Source organism: Lacerta agilis, chromosome 9 (assembly GCF_009819535.1).
Source record: "Lacerta agilis isolate rLacAgi1 chromosome 9, rLacAgi1.pri, whole genome shotgun sequence".
In the NCBI taxonomy this organism is placed as follows: domain Eukaryota; kingdom Metazoa; phylum Chordata; class Lepidosauria; order Squamata; family Lacertidae; genus Lacerta; species Lacerta agilis.
In genome coordinates, this window is record NC_046320.1 from 73,623,403 (window position 1) to 73,643,749 (window position 20,347).

General features: G+C 50.3%; 1 protein-coding gene across 2 annotated transcripts in view; it reads right to left on the reverse strand.

Moving 5' to 3' along the window:
- EXOC6B (exocyst complex component 6B) overlaps positions 1 to 20,347 on the reverse strand; it is a 223,965-nt gene that overhangs the window by 98,311 nt on the left and 105,307 nt on the right. For both annotated transcript variants that reach the window (XM_033161125.1, XM_033161126.1), the window contains exons 7-8: positions 10,819 to 10,992; positions 7,476 to 7,544 (exon numbers count right to left, since the gene is read on the reverse strand). In XM_033161125.1, the coding sequence (XP_033017016.1) occupies positions 7,476 to 7,544; positions 10,819 to 10,992 (243 nt within the window). The remainder of the gene's footprint in view (positions 1 to 7,475; positions 7,545 to 10,818; positions 10,993 to 20,347) is intronic.

Below are 20,347 nucleotides of genomic sequence, written 5' to 3' on the forward strand. Positions count from 1 at the left end.
GGCTGCGAAATGTGGCTAATATCTGGCACATATCAGATCAGGAGAGGGACTGCGGTCAAAAGTGTCAGCCATTTTTCAGTTGCTTTGAGTTGGCTGTAAGAAGCACAACCACTGAAAGCTCTGTGCCAGATGGGGCCCCTCCAGATGTTGTCGAACGACAACTCCCGCCAGCCAGGAGACAGGGGTTATGGGAGTTGTGCTTCAGTGACATCTGGAGGGCCAGGGGTTCCCCACACCTGAAAACACCGTTGACTCTTCTCTCCCCATTGCCGAGATATAACTGCTGTCTATCCAGACAGCACAACTGCACACAGAAGTGTGATGTGTCTGTCCACTGTTAGCTGGATGCGCACATCCAAAACCAAGGGCCCTGGAAGAGGGCACATCAGCCAGAAGCAGGCCCCAAGCATTGCTCACCCTCTGCATTGGGAACAGCCTTGAAAAGGAGCGCTGAATACCAATCATTTCTCTGTATTTAGAGAGACGCAGGTGCATCCTGGAGGAAGAATGGCAATCCACAGATAGGAACCACCAGCAACTGCCTGACTCACCGAAACCCAGGAAAGCTGGTTGCGGAAGAGCAGCAATGCACAGCCCACAAAGCGCAGACACAGGCAAGAAGGAAGGAAGGAAGGAAGGAAGGAAGGAAGGAAGGAAGGAAGGAAGGAAGGAAGGAAGGAAGGAAGGAAGGAAGGAAGTGCAGGACACAGAAAGGGCTGAGAACCAGTGAATTAACTGAGAGGAAGAGGCCTTGGGATGGGTTCTGGTGAACCCACATGAGCTTGTCTTTTCTCAAGTCAGAGCACTGACCCATCCAACTCATGACTGTCCAGGCTGAGGGGCAGTTGCTCCCCAGGGTCTCCGATGGGGCTCTTTGCAGCCCATCTTGGGAGACGCTGCCAGAGATTGAACCCAAGTCCTTCTCCATATGACCCATGTGCCCTCCCAATGAGCTGTAGCCCTTGTCATTGGTTCCTTCTCCCTCTTGCCCCGCCCAGCCTGGCCAATCCCACACCTGTTTCTTTTATACCTGAAGCAAAGGAAGAGAAGCCTTCCCTAGAATATCAAGTCATTCTCTGGACACCCCCCTCACTCAGGACATCCTCTCTGACCTCCTTCTGCTCCCTTCCACCCACCGAGATCCCACCAGGGGTGGGCCTTGGAAACAGGGTGCCCTATGCAAGGCCAACATTTGACACACACTCCAGGCCTTCCCAAAGCCGGGTAGGAGAGGCGCTGGGCTTTGGGAAGGAGGTGCAAGGCTCTGGAGCCCCCCAGCCTCCCTCCCAAAGCTTTGCAAGGACTAACTTGGCTTTGGGAAGGAGGCTGGAAGGCTGCCCCTTGGCCCCCTGGTGGGGGAACCAGACACACGGCCCTAAATCCGCCTCTGGCAGGGTGAGAAACCTGTTCAGGTCAACCCAAATTGTTATTTTCAAACTCTTTCCCTGACTGTGCCAAGGAGTGGCTGGTGTTTGGACAGCAGCTGCAGGAGCCGTGGAGCTCTTTTCCCTTTTCCCTGTTCAGCCTTGGGAAGACTCACAGGCTGCAAGGAGGAATTGCAGCCGTCTGCGATGTTACGCCCCTGTGAAAAACCAAGCCACCGGGTTTTGTGAGCAACAGGGCAGGGGCAAACTGGGGGCAGTGGGGGGGGAGAGAGAAATAAAGCTCTGGCGGTGGCTGCTCCCCAGATTCCATTAGCCCCCAGCCCAAAGCGGTTATCGCAGGTCACTGACACTTGTTCATTCTAATGGCTTTTCCTGTGCCCTTATCAACGCAGCACACAAAAGCATCTCCCTTCGGCCGTTCCCTATGATCTCAGCCCCGTGTTTACAGCTATCTAACTCCACCAGGCACTGCTGGGTCAGCCAAGTCAGGACAGGAGGCTCAGAGACAGGCCAGGGCAGGCTGAAGGAGGGGGGGTGGAGAGAGACAGAGAGACAGATGGAGACGGAGAAGGAGGAGAACATAAGGAGGAGAAGCTCTGCTTTCTAGTTTTGCCACTCCAGGGACACAGTTGTCAACAGCCACAATGTCCATAGAACCATTGAATTGCAGAGTTGGAAGGGGCCCAACCTTAGAAAAATGCAGGAAGGAATGGGGTGGGCTAGGGCTGGGCCCCTACAAAAGGAATTGATGGACGGACAGAGAAGGGGTCTTGGGGGGATGTTTGAGCAGAGGCATGCCTGGCAAGAGCCTCCAAGTAGGTCTATCATAGGAACAGGCGGAGGGTGGGAAGAAGAGCGTTACAGATGCTGATCATGAACTGGCTGCCATCTTTCATACGCAAGGCACCCTCCATCCATCCCATGGGTACATATGGGGCAGTTTCATCGCGTGCCTTTGGCATCATCATGCAGTGCTGCTGCCTTCCTGTTCCATGGTATCCCTGCAATACTGGGGGGGGGGAGGGATTAACCCCTCTTGCACACAAGGGGTACCCCACATGCAACACACTACCGTTCCCCAAATGGTACCTACATGTCTGACCCAAACCAACAGATTGCCACTTAAGGACGCAAGAAGAGTCTGTTGGATCAGGCCAGTTGCCCATCTAATCCAGCATCCTGTTCTCACAGGGGAGCAGCAGATGCCTCAATGAGAAACCAGCAAGCAGGACCTGAGCACAAGAGCAGGACTCTTCCCTCCGGTGGTTTCCAGCAACTGAGATTCAGAAGCATTTCTGCCTCCAACCGTGGAGGCAGAGCAGAGCCATCCTAGCTAGGAGCCATGCATAGCCCATGACTTACAAAAAACATGAGGAAGTCTGATCCTCTGGCTTCAACACAAGCATCCTCATGTCACCTATTTTGTCGGAGAAAGGAGCCCCCTGCTCTGAGGCTCACGAGAGACAAAACTTGCTTGCTGGGGACTGGCGGGACCCTGAAAAGTGTGTGCTAGAGGCAGGGGGCCAGAGGAGCAGTCCGGGGGGGGGCAAGATAGGAGGCAGGGCAGGGGGAGGAGGAAGGGTCAGGGCAGTCCAAGATGGAGGCAGGCGTGCAAGATGCGGCAGAGGAAGAAGAGACTGGGCAGGTGAGGGGTGGCCCAATAGACCCTCCACCGTTCCCCATCTTCCAGAACCAGGAGGGGCTTGAAGAGCAAAAATGGCTGTCCTGGAGGTGGAGCCTCAGGTTGTGCATGTGTGCCCCGTCAGATGAGGGTCCATAAGCTGGGGGGGGCATGGTTCCCCTGCTGCTACAACTGCCCCACAGAGCGTAGAGCTGTGGACAGCTGCCTGGAGGCCAGAAGCCTGTGTGCATGTATAACTGGAGCATCGTGGGAGCTGCTGCGAGCGAGTCCTTGGCTGGGGGTGCCCAGCACCCTGCCGCTCACTCGGCTTGTAGGTATTGATAAGGCACATGAGTTGATTTGATTCCCTACGACCGAGAAGATCCTGAGCGAAGATTCTGCACGCACACCCACCGACCAGAAGAGAAAGCGAGAGTCCTTGCTGGAGTCTGTTGTCCCCAGTCCTGCAAGAGTCCACTCTCTGTTCACCACAGCCTGACCCTGGTTTGCTTCTGCGGCCCCCCTCCCGCCCCCGCCGCCTGCCCTTCCTGCCAAAGTTCAGCACTTCCTGGAAAGTCTCCATGCCTGTTTGATATTGTATGTTGCCTCCGCTGGTGAAGGAAGAAGGATTTACAGGTGCCTGGCCCTGCCTCCAAGACCATGACCGAGCGCTGACCTTGTGTTACAATACGTGAACTCCTACCCTGCTGATAAGGAGGACTGGCAGATAGAAGCAGGACTTTTTTTCTTTTTCAAATAATCCTTTGGGAACTTACAAGCTGCTCAGCCATAAAAGTGAGGTGACAGGAAGGTCGGGTTCACTAAAAATAATAAATATTGCAGTATTTATTCAAAGTGGGCCTTTTCAACTGCAGGCTAAGCACTTAGATAACGCTATTGTAAATGACAAATATTTGCATTTCTTAGAACGGTTACGTTATGATCCTTCCGGCTGGAGCCGATGTGAACATTTTCTCTGGTGCCTGCCTGGCCGCTGACACCGCACACTCCGAGAGAACAGCCTCGAAAGCTGCAGAGGAATGAGCCACAGGTCAAGGGAAGTGGACAGCTGCCCTCCCAGGTCGTTCTCAGGCCAGGCTCAATTGCTGTGCGACACACGCCGTGGGGAAGGACCCCTTTGGTTCTCTGCCTTTTGACTGAAAGCAGATTTGTGCACTCTTGACATCCATTCTTTAGAGGCTGTGTCCCAAGGAAGCACCCCCAAACAGGGAGATGTACCCGTTAGTCAGTCTCTAGAAAAACATGCAGAAAAACCTCTGTGGTCCTGTATTCCACGGTGGGCAAGCTACCAGGCCACCTCTGGCACAGGGCTTAAGGCTTCAGGACATTAACAGAGATGCTCAGGAACTTTGGCACCTGCGAGACACACCTTCACCTGCTCAAACGGCAACACAGTCTTACTGTGGTCTAAACCACTGAGCCTCTTGGGCTTGCCGATCAGAAAGTTGGTGGTTCGGATTCCCGCAACGGGGTGAGCTCCCATTGCTCTGTCCCAGCTCCTGCCAACCTAGCAGTTCAAAAGCACGCCAGTGCAAGTAGATAGGTACTGCTGCGACGGGAAGGTAAACGTCATTTCCATGCACTCTGGTTTCCGTCACGGTGTCCCGTTGCCCCAGAAGCAGTTTAGTCATGCTGGTCACATGACCCGGAAAGCTGTCTGCGGACAAACGCCAGCTCCCTTGGCCTGAAAAGCAAGATGAGCGCCACACCCCACAGTCACCTTTGACTGGACTTAACTGTCCAGGGGTCCTTTACCTGTACCTTAAAGGTAAAGGGACCCCTGACCATTAGGTCCAGTCGTGGACGACTCTGGGGTTGCGGCGCTCATCTCACTTTATTGGCCGAGGGAGCCGGTGTACAGCTTCCTGGTCATGTGGCCAGCATGACAAAGCCACTTCTGGCGAACCAGAGCAGTGCACGGAAACGCCGTTTACCTTCCCGCCAGAACGGTACCTATTTATCTACTTGCACTTTGACATGCTTTCTGTTACGGAAATTATGGGGGGTCACCTAAGCAAAGTCTCCTCCTGAGTAAACTCATTTGGGGTATGGAGTGATGCCCTTAAGGGGACCCAACTCTCTGCCATGATCCAGTAGGCGAGAGACCACGTACACAGGGAGATGCCTCATTTCTGTAACATTTCGAACTGCTAGGTTGGCAGGAGCAGGGACCAAGCAATGGGAGCTCACCCCATCATGCACACGAAAGCTCATACCAAGAACAAACTTCGTTGGTCTCTAAGGTGCTACTGGAAGGAATTTATTATTATTATTATTATTATTATTATTATTATTATTATTATTATTATTATTATTATTCCTGAACAGGCACAGCATCCCCCTGTGCAATTTCTGTCATTTCCCTGTTACGAATGCTACTGCTTGGGGATGGGGCACAACAGCAACTGACTTGAACCCGAGTTCCACCCCCCTCCTTCCTCACAAGCACAGGCTTTAAAACTCCGGGGCGACTCTACAGTCTTGCCGTAAAAGTTTCAATGGGTCTTGAGAGGTTGTTTGGCCTAAATTATGCTGGATGAGTCAGACTTGCCTTTGAAGAATGTGTCAGACGCAGAGATGTCTGCCTCCCGGCAGGAATGCAGGACAATAATCAGCATGTTTGCTATAACACAGCAGGGACTTTATGACAGGAGGCAAAAAGGCAATGGCTACTTCTCCTAGAAGCATGACTCTGAGGAAGAGGGGGGCAATCCCTCGGATGGGACCCATTCCCCGGAGGACAAGCAGCCATGCTCTTGTGCATACTTGGAGGGGTCCCGGCAGTGGGTGATTTTTAGGCGGACAAGATAGCTGGGTGTGTGGTGGGCACACAGGCCGCAGGGTGAATTTGCTGCCTAGCAGGAAGACATATTGCTGTGCAGAAGACAGTGCTCCTGGTGCACACTGGCACCAACGACATGGGGAAATGTACTCTAGAGTTCCCGGAAGCCAAATTGAGGTTTCCGGGAAGGATGCTGAAAGCCGGGTGCTCCAAGGTAGCTTTCTCTGAAATGCTGCTGGGTCTGTGTGCAGAACCAGGAAGACAGGGGCAGCTATGGAGTCTCGATGCATGGATAAGACAATGGCATCAGGAGGGGAGGGGTGGGTCTGGATTTGTTTCTGGGGTAAGCCAGGCCTGTGCATAAAGGACGGGCTCCACCTGAACCAGGACGGAGTCAGACTGTTGGCGCTTACAATCCAAAAGGTGGCAGAACAGCTTTTAGGCTCGATTGTGAGGGGTGGAGGGGATAAGAGCTGTGGAGGGTCCAGATCAGAAGAAATCTTGGGATGGAACTGGAAAAAAAAATGAAAATTTGAATGGGGGAGTTGTAGAACTAGGCACTGCGAGTGCAGGGGCCCAAGAGAACAGTAATGCTGCTCTGCAAATCTATGGTGCGGCTGCATTTGGAATGCTGTGTATAGTTCTGGCTGCATCTCTTCGAGAGGATTTGGTGGACCTGGAAAAGGTTCAGAAAAGAGGGACCAAAGGGGTGGAGAATCTCCCCTGCGAGGAAAGGTTATAGCATTTGGGACTTTTCTCTAAACAAAGGTCCCAAGAGACAGCTCAACCAGTAGAACATGAGACTCTTAATCCCAAGGTTGTGGGTTCGAACCCCACATTCGTTGAAAATATTCTGCATTGCCGGGAGTTGGACCAGATGATCCTCATGCTGCCTTCTAAATCTGTAATTCTTTATCCATGATAAAATGTCATGTCAGGGGAGGCATGGTAAGAGTGTACAAAATTATGTGTGCCATGGAGAGAGTGGGCAGAGATAACAGTAGAACTCATGGACATCCGACCAAGTTGTACGTTGGAAGATCCAGGACAGACCAAAAAAGAAAAGACTTTTTTTGACACAGATCATAGTTAATCTATGGAACTGGCTCCCACAGGAGACAGTGATGGCCACTAACCTGGATGGATTTAAAAGAGGATGACACAAATTCCTGGAGAGGGCTATCGAGGGCTACTAGCCAGGGTGGCTGTGCTCTGCCTTCACGGTCAGAGGCAGCGATGCTTCTCAGTGCCAGTTGGTGGAAACCGCAGGAGGGGAGAGTTGCTCTTGTTCCCAAGTCCTGCTTGCAAATTTCCCACTGCGGCATCCGACTGGCCACTGTGAGAAGAGGACACTGAACTAGGTGGGCCACTGACCTCATGCAGCCTCATCTTCTTGGGTTCTTATGCGATCCCAGAAACAGAGCGAACCAAAGGTGATTTGGCTTTACCAAATCTAAAACTAAAAATGCAGCAAACACACACACACACACACACACACACCCAAATCACCCTCTGTTAGGGAAAAAAAATAATGTTTTATGCAAAACACACAGACACACACAAATCTACAAGCAAAAGGTAATCACCTAGCAACTTCTCAAAGATTCCAGACCACCTTTTGACATTTTTCCTCTAACAGGTGGAGGAGAGATGGCAGCTCACTTACCAATACTGAATAGATGTGCAGACAGCGGTAGACGGGGGAGAAGTCCACCAAATCCTGGGCACCGGGCACCTAAGGCGATATTAACAGAAGCACACAGGTCAGCTGAAACGTGGATACATTTCTGGTGACATGTACTAGGCTGAGTGGTGGGGGGAAAGAGAAGGTGAGATGCTGTGGTGGAAGTCAGGAGGGAGGCCGAGGGGTCACAATTCAAGTCCCCCAGAAATGCCCCTATCTGGGGGGTATAGGAAGTCCACCCTACGGATGGTTACATGGTCACCTATCCAGAAAGAAACCTGTGTGTCAAAAGCCCCACAGATTGTCAGGGGTTGCCAAACTTCTCGCCGCTCAGCTCAACCTCCAGTTTGGAGAGGGACAGGACAGGCGGGGGAAACCAGGAGGCATAGCAAGCTCAGGGGATGGCATTCCACAAGGACTGGTCCTCTGAGAAATTACAATGCCGGCCAAACCAAACCTGAAGGAGCGTCTCCACCCCATCGCTCAGCCCGGACACTGAGGTCCAGCTCCGAGGGCCTTCTGGCGGTTCCCTCCCTGCGAGAAGCAAAGCTACAGGGAACCAGGCAGAGGGCTTTCTTGGTAGTGACGCCTGTCCTGTGGAACGCCCTCCCACCAGATGTCAAGGAAATAAACAACTATCTGACTTTTAGAAGACATCTGAAGCAGCCCTGTTTAGGGAAGATTTTAATGTTTGATGTTTTATTGCTATTATTATTATTATTATTATTATTATTATTATTATTATTAACATTCTGTTGGGAGCTGCCCAGAGTGACTAAGGAAACCCAGCTAGATGGGCAGTGTGTAAATTATTATTATTATTATTAGCCAAGTTTGGTCAGCCCAGCAGCTCCCAGGAGGTCATGAGGAAGGATTTTGTCTCTCAGCCTCCAGCACCAGAGAGCTACCTGGAGGTGCCAAGGACTAAACCTGGTCAGGTGGTCTACCAATGGGCTACGGCCCTTCCCCATTGGCACAACACTTCCCAAACCTACTTCGCTCCTGCTCCCCAAAGAACTTCCTCCCTTGCTGACGCACCCTTTCTGCTCCAACGTCAGTTTCATCACCAAGGACAGCACCCACTGCCGGTTCCTGAACAGAGTCGGTCCTTCTCAGGTCCTGTTGCAAGCGCCCTCCTCTCACATGAGTGAAGAGGGTCAGAGACCAGGACCAGCACCCTCTCCGTCGCTGCCCCAGCTCTGTGGGAAACTGCCCACCCCTAAGCCCTGACCTAAGGCACAGGATGAGGCCACCACCTCTCCAGGTCTGGCCAATGCCTGAAGGGAAGGACCTGTTGGGAGCCAGGTGGGTGTTGCCATGGATTCGTGATGGGAAGAAAGGTGGAATGCCAATTTAAACAATTCAGTGAAGTCCATAGTAAAGGTCATCTGCTCATGAAGGTGGCAGGAGAAAGGTGGCTTGACTCTTGACACTGCTGCTGAAACGATAGCTTTGGAGCTTGCCTTTCATGGCATCGCATTATTTTAAACCCACGTTGAGAACCCCCTTTGATGGCTGAGCTCTTTGGGGAAGGGATGCGGCTCAGCAGAAGAGAGTGTGTGTGTTGCATACATATATCCCCCCCCCCAGTTTCAAAAGTGTCAGGGAACACGCAGTGCAAAAGGCTTTTCTCTGCCTGAGACCCCAGAAAGCCACAGCCAGCAATCCCAGGCAGCCTCCTGTGCTTCCAAGGGTGGCACACTTGCTGAGGGTAAAGGGTGCAGCTCAGTGGTTGCCTGGAGAAGGTCCCAAGCCCAATCTCAGGATCTCCGGGGGGGGGGCAGCAAAAGGCCTCTTCTCTGCCTAAGGCCCCAGGCAGCTATGCCAGCTGAGCTCGACCAGCCTTTGCAACCTGCTGCCTTCCACACACAGCTCCTGGAATCTGAAACATCAGCTGAGGTCGACTGGCAGGAGTTGTAGCCAAAAGCCCCTGGGTGGCCCCAGGCTAGCTTGGTATAAGGCAGCTCCCCAGGGCTTGAGAGCTGCAGGTGGGCAGGCATTAAACCACCTCCTTCACAGGTGGCACTCCGAGACAATGCCCGGAAGCAGCTTCTCCCTTTTGGGTCATAAAATAGAATCGGGGAATTGTAGAGTTGGAAGGAGCCCAAAGGGTCATCTACTTCCACCCCCTGAAATGCGTCAAGTGGTGCTTCTTCTGACCAATGGCTTCCACTGCTGTCCAATCTCAGTCTGACCTTTCTCCACCTGGCAACTGATTCCCCCTAGATTCACTGCACCACAGCCAATCCATCCCCACGCCTCTCTTCCTCCTCCTCCTCCTCCTCATCATCATCATAGCTCTATGATTCTATGATTCTTTGATTCTATATGGTGTTTCCTGCTTGGCAGGGGGTTGGACTGGATGGCCCTTGTGGTCTCTTCCAACTCTAGGATTCTATGATTCTATCCCTCCCCCGGCTGGAGAAAATGCTTTGAGTCCAAACCACTTTTCTGATGAGGGGAGAAGCTGTCCTATTTTCAGGAGCACTTTCCCCTCGGGGTGGCGGGGGGGGGGGGCTCCCTGTAGCATTACAACAACCCTCTTTGAAGGCCCCAATCAGCTGGCTGCTACAGAAAGTGCATCTTCAAAGGAGGCTGCTGTAACCGCTAATCAGCTGTCTGTGACACTTCCTCTGGACGATGGCAGGTGCCAATCACCTGGTGCCTCTGTGACTGACCTCTGGGAGTTCCCATCCACTTGTCAGAGTTGGCCTGCAAGGGGTGGGGAAGGGAAGGATCTGACCCACCAGCCAGACCTAGCTCTCCACCCCGCCGTGGGGTCTATCCTCATCTGTACAGGGCTCTGGGTGAGGCAACTCAGCTCTACAGCAACCTGGAAACTGGAGCTTGGTACAGAGAAGGGATTTTTATAAGCAGGGCGATTTTACAGAGACTCAAGTTTTACACTCTGGACAAGCACATGTGCATAGATCCCTTGGTTTTCCATTTTATTTTCTTCAAAAATTACCAGCAAGTGGTTGACTCTGGAAAGAGAAGGGTCTTCCTTTTCCCTGGAAAGGGAGTGTCTCCAGCCATCTTCTGGCTGTCCGAGAGAATTGTGGCTGTCAGGCTGCAATAGGAACAGGGAGCAACTGAAATGGGGAAGGGGCTACTTCCCTCTCGGAACCAAAGTGCTCACTGATAAACCCTGAATGTCCAGGGGGCACAAAGGGCCAGTTTATCAGCCTGGCACTGACAGCCATCCAAGGCGCACCCGGGGGGCCCACACACCCCAAGTCCAAGGGGGTGGCTTCTCTCCTCCCCAGAGGGCTGGCACACCAGGCGAGGCACGTGCCAACCCCACCTCCGCCTGGCAGGCACTTGCCTCCTCCTCCTCCTCTTCGTCTTCGACATCCAAGATCCCAGAATCCTGCTCAAACGTTGGGCTCGTGCTTTTGACCTCTGGCTCCGATCCTGCAGAAGGATCCTTCTTGAACCGCCGACCACCGGCTTTCGAGGGCTGAGACACAACGTTGCCCAGGTTCCTTTGCTGCTGGGCCTAAAAAGCACAAACAGTTGGGAAAATTGAGTCCTGCCGCCATCTTATTTTGGAACGGATGCTTGTGCCCAGAATGCCACGCAACCGAGTCAACTCCTGCTTTTACCTTCCATTTCTAAGGCACCCGGGAGGCTGTGCCGCTGCATCGACGGCGCCTCCTTTCACAAATCATCTTCCTAAGCCCAGCGCCTTGGCCAGACTGATCGGTTTACAGCCAGCTGCCTTGAGGATGGCCCGGCAGCCATGTGGCAGCTGTCACCGGATGCATTAAGGACCAAGAGTTACTTTGCTTTTGGATGTGTTCCCCTTTTCATCCCATGTCAGTAAAAGCCTCCCACATCTGGACCCCAGAGATCCATGGAAGCATTCTTCCCGCGGCACCCTGGGAAATCTGAATTGCGCACAGTTGATTGACGCCGTCTGCAAAATGTATTCCGCCAACATGCTCAGATCAGGATTACCCCAAAGGCTCAGCCTGACGGGGAGGGAGGGCAACCTGGCAGCAAGAGGCCCTCCCCCCTCCTCCCGTTTCCCCAAATTAGTTCGTAATCCTAATGTTTTAATCTGTAGGAAGCACAGGACAAGGGGGAAGGACAAGCCTGCAAGGAGCTGTGGGGGTGGGAAATGTCATGACTTTCCTTCTTTCTTTTTTTTAATGGAGGAGAAACATGCCATTGAGCTCTGCAGCTCAACTGACAGCCTGAAAGGGAGCAGGGATTTTCTCGTTAGATAACACCGTATCCATGACAGAAAGGAAAATCCACCAGCCTCAAATGTGCATGTGTGCACTGACAGAGTCTATATAGATGTGACTGGAAGGGGATTAGGATGCAGAGACAGCCTTCAAAAGCCCAGCTTGGAGGGAGCCGAAGGGGGCAAGCCCCTCTCTTCACTCACATCTGAAACAGCTGGCTGTAGCGCTGCACTTTAGGATGCTGTACAGGGAGAGGGGGGTGGGAGGGAGAGACTTAAAGCTGCGCCCGCAGGAATCCAATGGTTGCAAGGGGCCTCGAGGGTCCAGGACTCCGCTGCCTGACCACCCCATCCCACACAGGGCCATCCTGATGCCTTCATCGCACCTGGGTCATCACAGTAAAATGTTCTCATAAGGGGAGAATGAAGCAGCTTTTGATAATATGTGGGTGGGTGCAAGCAGGTTCATGCAAACCCACAGAGATAACCGACAGCCACAAGATCAGGGAGAAATCACCCAGGGTGGTGCGGGGGGAGGGCATAAGAGCTTTCACTGCAAGGTACTAACGGAGGCAAATCTTTAGCTGTTCCACACGCTGGAGTCCCACTGAAGTCAAAGAGGACTTAAGCATTCCCAAACTCCGCCTGGAAGTCTGCCCAAAATCTAACGGCATTCCCAGAGGTCAAAGCCAGTGCGAGAACACGTCCAGTCCAGATGGGCAGCCAAGTCCCTTGTGCCACGGCATAGCACTGACCTCTAGTGGCAAAACACAGCAGGCTCTCCTGCAACCAATTCTCCTTTAAGCAACACACACACACACACACACACAAGTTCACAAAGACAGGGGTCCTTCTCCCCTGCCTGACCCTGGGCTCACATCTGCAGGGGAGGCCCTTCTTCTGGCCCTGCCAAAGGGGCAAGCACACTGTGCTGTGGGCAGGGACAGGGTCTTTGCTGTGGTGGCACTCCAGCTGCGGATGTCCTTCCTCACCCTCTCCCAATATATGGCAAGCACTGGGGTTGCTGAAGATGCCCCTGTTCACCCAGGCCTTTGTCCACGCTGAATAGAACATCTATGGAGCAATGTCTGGTTTTAAGCATTGTGACACTGGTTTTGATGGTTTTTATTGTATCAATGCAGCCCACCCTGTGTTCATATTCTGATGAATGGAGGGATAGAAATGCAGCTAAATAACTAAAGTCAAACCTCGGTTCCCAAATGCCTCCGTTATCGTACGTTTTGGTTCCTGAATGCTAAAAACCCGGAAGTAAAGGCTCCGGTTTTCGAACGTTTTTCAGAACCCAAACGTCCGGCGCAGCTTCCGCTTGAGTGCAAGAAGCTCTTGCAACCAATCAGAAGCCACGCCTCGGTTATCGAATAAAGGGTTGGACTAGGTGACTCTCAGGGCCTCTTTCAACTCTACAATTCTATGATTCTATTAACCTCTGCTGTCTCCCTTCTGCTCTCATCCCCGACCCAAAATGAAACTCCCAATGACACCCCACCCCCTGCTCACAACTCTTGCTGCTTCCTGTCCTCCCATTGCCATTCCTGGCATTGCTGCCAAAATTCAGACTACAGATAGGTAGCCGTGTTGGTCTGCCTTAGTTGAAACAAAATTTTAAAAAAAATCCTTCCAGTAGCACCTTAGAGACCAACTAAGTTTTTTCTTGGTATGAGTTTTCGTGTGCATGCATCTGAAGAAGTATCTGAAGAAAGCTCATACCAAGAACAAACTTGGTTGGTCTCTAAGGTGCTACTGGGGGGAATATTCAGACTGTGTTACCTCCTCGGGACAGGGTCTGTCTTCACTGCTTGTGCTCCTCTGTAGCAGCCCCGATGCAGGCAATGGACAAGAACAACAACAAGAGCAATGTGCGAAGGGCATCCTATACGCTGCGCTCTTCCAAACGTTTTGAAGGAAATCAGTGCACCTCACCCTAAACCTGATCAGGTAAGGGTTCCTCACCCTCCAGTATTTAGGAATGGCCCAAACTCCACCAGCACCACCACAGTCACACACACGTAATTTTATGTTGTTTTCGGAAACATCCTAAAATTGAAGTGCACTCAATTAGGGGCAAACCAGAAGGGTCTTTGGTATCTACAGATTCCTCTTGAGGAATCCTAATAGGAGCCCCTTGTGAAGCCCTCTGATTACACCCCTCCAGCAGAGAAGGGAACCAGTTCCTTCCTCTGAGACTCAAGCGACTCGGGCAAACCTCTGTCTAAGTGCGGCATTCACAATTTGCACCTCAGCTCTCAGCTTCATGAGCCCCAATGGTGTTTCAGTTTTCCGGAAGTCGGAAGCACTCGGGAAAAGTTTCCTGCCAGTGCACAGGTGGTCAGAGCACCCAAAGCGGGTTGCTCACTATCCTCCTCGTGGGGTTGGGCAGGTCAGTTCTGCATAAGCATCTCTTGTCCATTATGTTTCCATATCGTTCTGCAATTATTTTTCCTGCAGACCAAAATGCTTTGGAGTTAAAGTGTTAGACTATATAGATGGGCAATTGTAACTTTATTGCTATTAAGAGATTTCAAAATTCCAATTTTTAAAAAAAAACAACCAAGACAATTCAAATTATTTTTAAAGATATTTTAAATTCAGTTTAAAATATATATATATATATTTCTTACTGTTCTTTGTTGCCAAAGCAATACGAGGTTACATGAAACTCAGATATAAAATGCACAATGAAATGTTTGATGCCTGCTTAAAAGTTTTTTGTTCAGGGCAGCCTACATAAGCATGTAATTTTATTATGTAAGTTTATTTTTTAAAACCCGTGAGTTTCATCAATATTTTGATAATTTTATTATGTCTATTTTTAAGGTCCGTTTTTATTGCTATTTTAATGAATATTTTATGCTATTTTATGTAAACTGCTTAGAGTTTTTTTATTGTGTACATATTGCTGTTATTTTATTTAGCAGGGTTTTTATACCACAATAAAACTATAATGCAACAAAATATGCATTTTGCTACCTTTTTCAGTGCCAAGAACTGTTTTTGCAAAATTCAGAGAAGAACTTTGTTCAGATCCCCAGGCAAGTCCAGAAAAGACAAATCAAGCTGGTTCAGTTAAAAACGCAGACCAAAGAAACCTTGAGCGTCCCTATGCCCTAGGAATCGTTTTTCGCCAAGTTCTGTCTTTTACATTATCTCCCCTCATTCAAACATTGGAAAGCACAGGTCTAAACTCACTACGGTAGTTAGTTTCCATACCTTCCTTCAGCCTAAGATCGCAGGGTGGTTTAAAGAGAAAAACACAATAATATGCAGCATAAGAACAAACAATAACCCCGTCACACACAGTTTAAAAGCTCAAAGATTGCTTTAGCCCAGGGGTCCTCTAACATTTTCAGCAGGAGGCCGATCCTAGAGATGTAAAATTTCTGGAAATTTTGAAGCTTGGGGAAAAAAACCGTTTTTTCCCGTTTTTTCCAGGGGAAAACGGATTTTTTTTTTGGAAAAATTGGGAAAAAATGCTACATTAGCACTTCTTTTTTCTTTTCCAGATTGAAAGTCATTCTGTTACTTTAGAAACATAAAATATAACTATGGACAATTTTAATGGGCATAAAATTATCACAACTAGCATATCAAAAATACAGTGTATCCAAACAATTAGTACAAACATAATTTACTTTTAAAATAATATTTATTTGTATTTGTAACAAATAGAGCAACAATCTCCTGAACTGTTTACTAGTTTATGTGGAACAAAAAAACTCCACAAAACAATTTTTAAAAATCCAGAAGTAACAATTATTCATATTTCCTCTGCACATTAAAAAAACATTCTCATAAAAAGAACTGAAGAAGGAAGTGGGACTAAGTTTTGATGAATGGGCATGAAATTTAATCAGAATCATTTACTGAGCTGTAATTAAGTATATACTTTCAGGCCCTTTTTGTTGCTCTATATTTTCTTCCAGTGCTTTGAGGCCTAGTGAAGAGGAACAGAACCAATGCATACCACACGCATGCAAAAACAAAACGGAAAACTTTTTCTTTTCTGGTGACAACAGCGCCTCCTAAAGGAAGAAATGTATCTTGTTCTTGCATTGGAGAGTTCAGTTTGTAACCTAGGACTTGCTTGTCCTCACAGAAATTAGAATAATCTGATACCATACATATTTTTTTATAAATGATTTATAAAACATTTGAACCCCTTATCGTAAAATGTTTTATTCATCATGTTAAAATAAAACATTCCATAATCTATTTTTTATTTTTCCAATTTTTCGGGGAAAAACAAAAAAGGCTTCCAGAAAAAAACGGGGGGGAAGCCGTTTCTCCCCCTATTTTTTCCAGTTTTTTTCCAGGCCTTCACATCTCTAGCCGATCCACTGTCCCTCAGACCTTGTGGGGGGCCGGACTATATTTTTTTGGGGGGGATGAATGAGGGGTGATGAGTGGCACGTGAAAGGGCTCCGGAGAGCGGCTGCTTTAAATGGTGGCTGCTCGAGAGGGGCACTCAGCCAAGCGCGGCTCCTGTGTCTTGCGAGCGGCAGAGGGACAATGAGTGGCGCATGAAAGGGCTCCGGAGAGGGGCTGGCAGCAACAAAGCCCAGCCCCCCTTCCTCTTCTAGGCAGGGCGGGCAGAAGGCGGGAGGAGGGAGGGAGGAGGCGGCGCCATCAATGCACGCGCTGGCGATCCATGCGGCAATTCTCAGACCGTCCATGGACCAGATTTAGAAGGCAACTGGGCCTGACCCAGCCCGTGGGCCTTAGTTTGCCAACCCATGCTTTAGCCAAAGGGAAGGGCCTTTGGACCTTTGGACCACACCATGGAGTGAGAACACATGAAGCCTCCCTTGCATTTGTCTCACAGAAGGTGAGCGCCCCACGGGGAGTCACCTCTCCAGCGCCTCATGACCAAGCCCCAGGCGGCAAGCAGCCCACCATCTTGCCTCCCTCCAAAGAGAAGACTTCCCTGCACAACTCGTGGTCTGTGCCCTCCTAACTGAGACCGGGCGACAGATTCCCCTACAGCCATTTCTGGGAAAACGCTCCATGGGAGGAGATTGCAGAGCCCCAGCTAAGTAGATGGAACTGCACAGAACAACCCAGTCTCTAAGCAAGGGCGGGCAGGCAGGCGCTGCTAGTTCCTCCAATTTGGATGGAATTACCAGGGGTTCGGTTTCCCCTCCAGCAAAATCTCAGCCCAGAAGGAAAAGGCTAGTGGAGGTGTGCCGCTCAGCCACAAAAGACCCGCACCCCCACCCCAATCCCTTTACCGTTATGGATTTGGGAAGGAAGCTCTCTGCACTGTAATTGACACTGCACATAAAGAAAGAAAAATGACCTGCCCGGCCGGCACATTTCGATTCTCCACGTTCTGTTTCGCATAAAGGCATCTGCCAGGCGCCCATTGGAGAGGCACACTTGGAAGCCACATCAAAGCCCGGCGATGCTCCACCCCACCCTCAGAAATCAGAGGAACCCCGGGAGGGAGGAGGACCAGAAAACCTTTACCTTTTGGTGTGGTTTACATGAAAGGCAGCCCTTTTTCTTTCTCTTTTCAACTATTGGGTAAAAGCAGCCATCTCACAGAGGGGCAATCAATCTGGAGCAACCCCCCCCACCCCACCCCTTTTATTGTCCTCTGCAAGCGGAGGGTGTCGAGAGAGCCCTGTCTGGTTCCAGCACCTTGAGCAGTAACGCCAAAAGGTGCCTGGGCCACGTACCTCCCATCCCCTCCGTTTATGGCTCTTTCCATTCCCTCGCAAGGCCAGCCGAGGGTCAGTCCTAGTCTGGGAATATAAGCCACAGCACTTGGGGGGGGGGAGTTTGCCATTCACAGGCATCAGGCCCCAGGGTTGGGCCCCCTAAAGGGGAGCTAAAGCGATCCTCCAATGGCCCAAATCACTCCTGGGCCTGACTTCCTAAAGGGCATCTTCAGGGCCATCAGCACTCACTTGAGCCGTGTGGTGTCCAGAGCCAGCTCCCAGTGCTCTCAAAAGAAGAGGGCGAAAGCAGGAGCTTTACACTTGGTTTTAGGGGTGAATAAAAAAAAAAACAAGGGTATGTTGCTGGAAACCCCCAGCCTGCCTCTTGCCGTGGTCCCCCAAACCAGCTGAGCAGGATGCAAATATCTGGAGCCCATTGGGTGAAGCAGGCAGGAGCTCTATTAATTAGGGCAGTGCTGAAAACAGGCCATGAAAGTGTGAGGTGAAGGGGTCTTGGGGACAAAGAGCTCCACTCCCTGAACCATTCTGCTGCAAGACCCCCGTTGGCAGATGACTGCCTCCGGATCGTGCAGCAGAGACGATGCTTTAACACTGCCTGTTTCACCATGCATGAGGAGGAGGAGGAGGAGGAGGAGGAGGAGGAGGAGGAGAAGAAGAAGAAGAAGAAGAAGAAGAAGAAGAAGAAGAAGAAGAAGAAGAAGAAGAAGAAGAAGAAGAAGAAGAGTTTGGATTTGATATCCCGCTTTATCACTACCCGAAGGAGTCTCAAAGCGGCTCACATTCTCCTTTCCCTTCCTCCCCCACAACAAACACTCTGTGAGGTGAGTGGGGCTGAGAGACTTCAGAGAAGTGTGACTAGCCCAAGGTCACCCAGCAGCTGCATGTGGAGGAGCGGAGACGCAAACCCGGTTCACCAGATTATGAGACTACCACTCTTAACCACAACACCACACTGGCTCTCTGCGCTAGGTCTTGCGATGTGCGCTGCTGCTGCTGCTGCCACCACCAACCTCTCCCTGCCACGCTTGGCTGCTGGGCTCCCAACTGGACTCCCTGGTCAAAGGCAGCCACCAGCTCCTTCCCTTATTCTCTTTTGGTGATCTCTCACCAAAAGAAACGGCCTTAACAAGCCGAGCCGGAAGGACTCCTGGTTTATTGCAGCGCTGAGTGCAAGCAAGTGTCTCCGCTCTCCTGTCACTTCCACACGCTGATGCCGCTCCCCCCCCCCCCCCCCCAGCACACACAGAGAGAGTTTACTCTCAATCTGGGCAGCTAATTGGCCCTTTCCTGATGAGCCCAGAGATAAGGCACGGCAGCACTGGAGGACGAGGAAGATTTATTAGGGCTGAAGGCTCTCCGTAGCTCTCATCGGTGGTTTTGATTAGTTCCCGTGAGTCTGCCGCTGCCACAATTGTTTTATAGAGCCCTCTAATGGACTGAGACGCAGAACTTTAAAATACCGTTTCACAATATCCCTCGCAATGGAATACATATTCCTTAAAACAATATTACAGGAAGGAGGCAGGCTGCAGAGGAGAGAGGAGAAAGTTAATAAAAAACGACAGCGCTGTTGGGCCTCTGCCAGAGACGCATTTGAAAGTTATAAAATCCTTCCAAGATCAGATAAGAGGGGTATTATGAAGGCAAGGTGTAAACTCAGCACACTGACATGGCTCCTGGCTCAAGTTCTAACTAAAATCCAGCCACACATCTGGACTATCAGGGACTATTAGCTGGTGATCAAGAAAGGCAATTGGGAGTGGGTGATGCTCCCAATCCACAATGCCGTTGTACTTACAAGTATTTTATAATCATGTTTTTCCATCAAAGAGTGGTTTATAAATATAAACAGGACAGTTTCTGCCCTCAAGCTTACAGCCTAAGAGGCATGACACAAGAGGGAAAAGGAAAGGAGGAGGAAAAAGGATGCCACTCAAGTGGAAGGTGCTCCTGGAGAGAAGGAGCCAGAAGATGCTGGTCCCTCAACACAGCTGATGGAGGGTCTGTCTTGCAGTCCTGTCTCTGCTATGGCCTGAGGGAATAGATGAGGCTTAGATGGTTTGGGGTTCATGTGTGGCGGAGGGTGTCTCTCATGTCTGTTGGGGGAATGGATCCAGAGACACATCTCATGATAAGACAAGCTGGAGGGCAGGGGCAGGGCTTGAGGGAGGGAGTCTCTCCCCACCTGGCCACAACAGCACCAGATATTGCATCTCTTCCAAGAAAGAGTGGGCGGGGGCGCACTGTTTTAACACTGTATTAAGGGGGGGGACCAGTGGCACTAAAGATAAAGCTGCAGTTAATTTTAGGACTATAATAAGCGAAACAGGCAAAGAATATCCCTCACTGTTCAATGTGCTTTTCTTTTCTAGTAAAGCACAGCGCTCCTTTCGTTAATCCGTGCATAATTTGCAAGCTTTGATGGAACTGCATAAACAAACTGGAGCTTTTTTTTTTTGTCAAGGTCGGAATACTATTCATTCCCCCCAACTCTTGCCACTGTTATCATGTATGCCAGCAATTGTTACTGATTGCATAGTATGCTATTTTTAGATGCAGGAAGGTGAGAAGTTTCATATTTAATTCTGTGGTTCTATTTAGAACCAGAGCAAAAAATAAAAAATAAAACCGTTCCCTCTCAGGGGCTTCCCCAACACATGTCCAATAAGGTCTCCGGGATGCCCAGGCATTGCAATGGCAGCATTTGAAATTCTCCTTGGTTTGCTAAATACGTTCTGCGGGAAATAGATCTGCTAAGTGTCAGGCACTACTTAAGTCACATGAAAGGAGAGCACACAGTGGTCTTTTTTAAAAAAGTGGAGTCTTGTGGAAGAGCCGTTCCGTGGGATGGAGGGGCAGTCCTTGGAAGGCTGCAATTCCTCACGCTGGACTGCATTTGCCATTTTCATGCCCACCCGCCAGTCTGCAAATCCCCACAATCCCTTTTTATTCTTGCCCCCCTG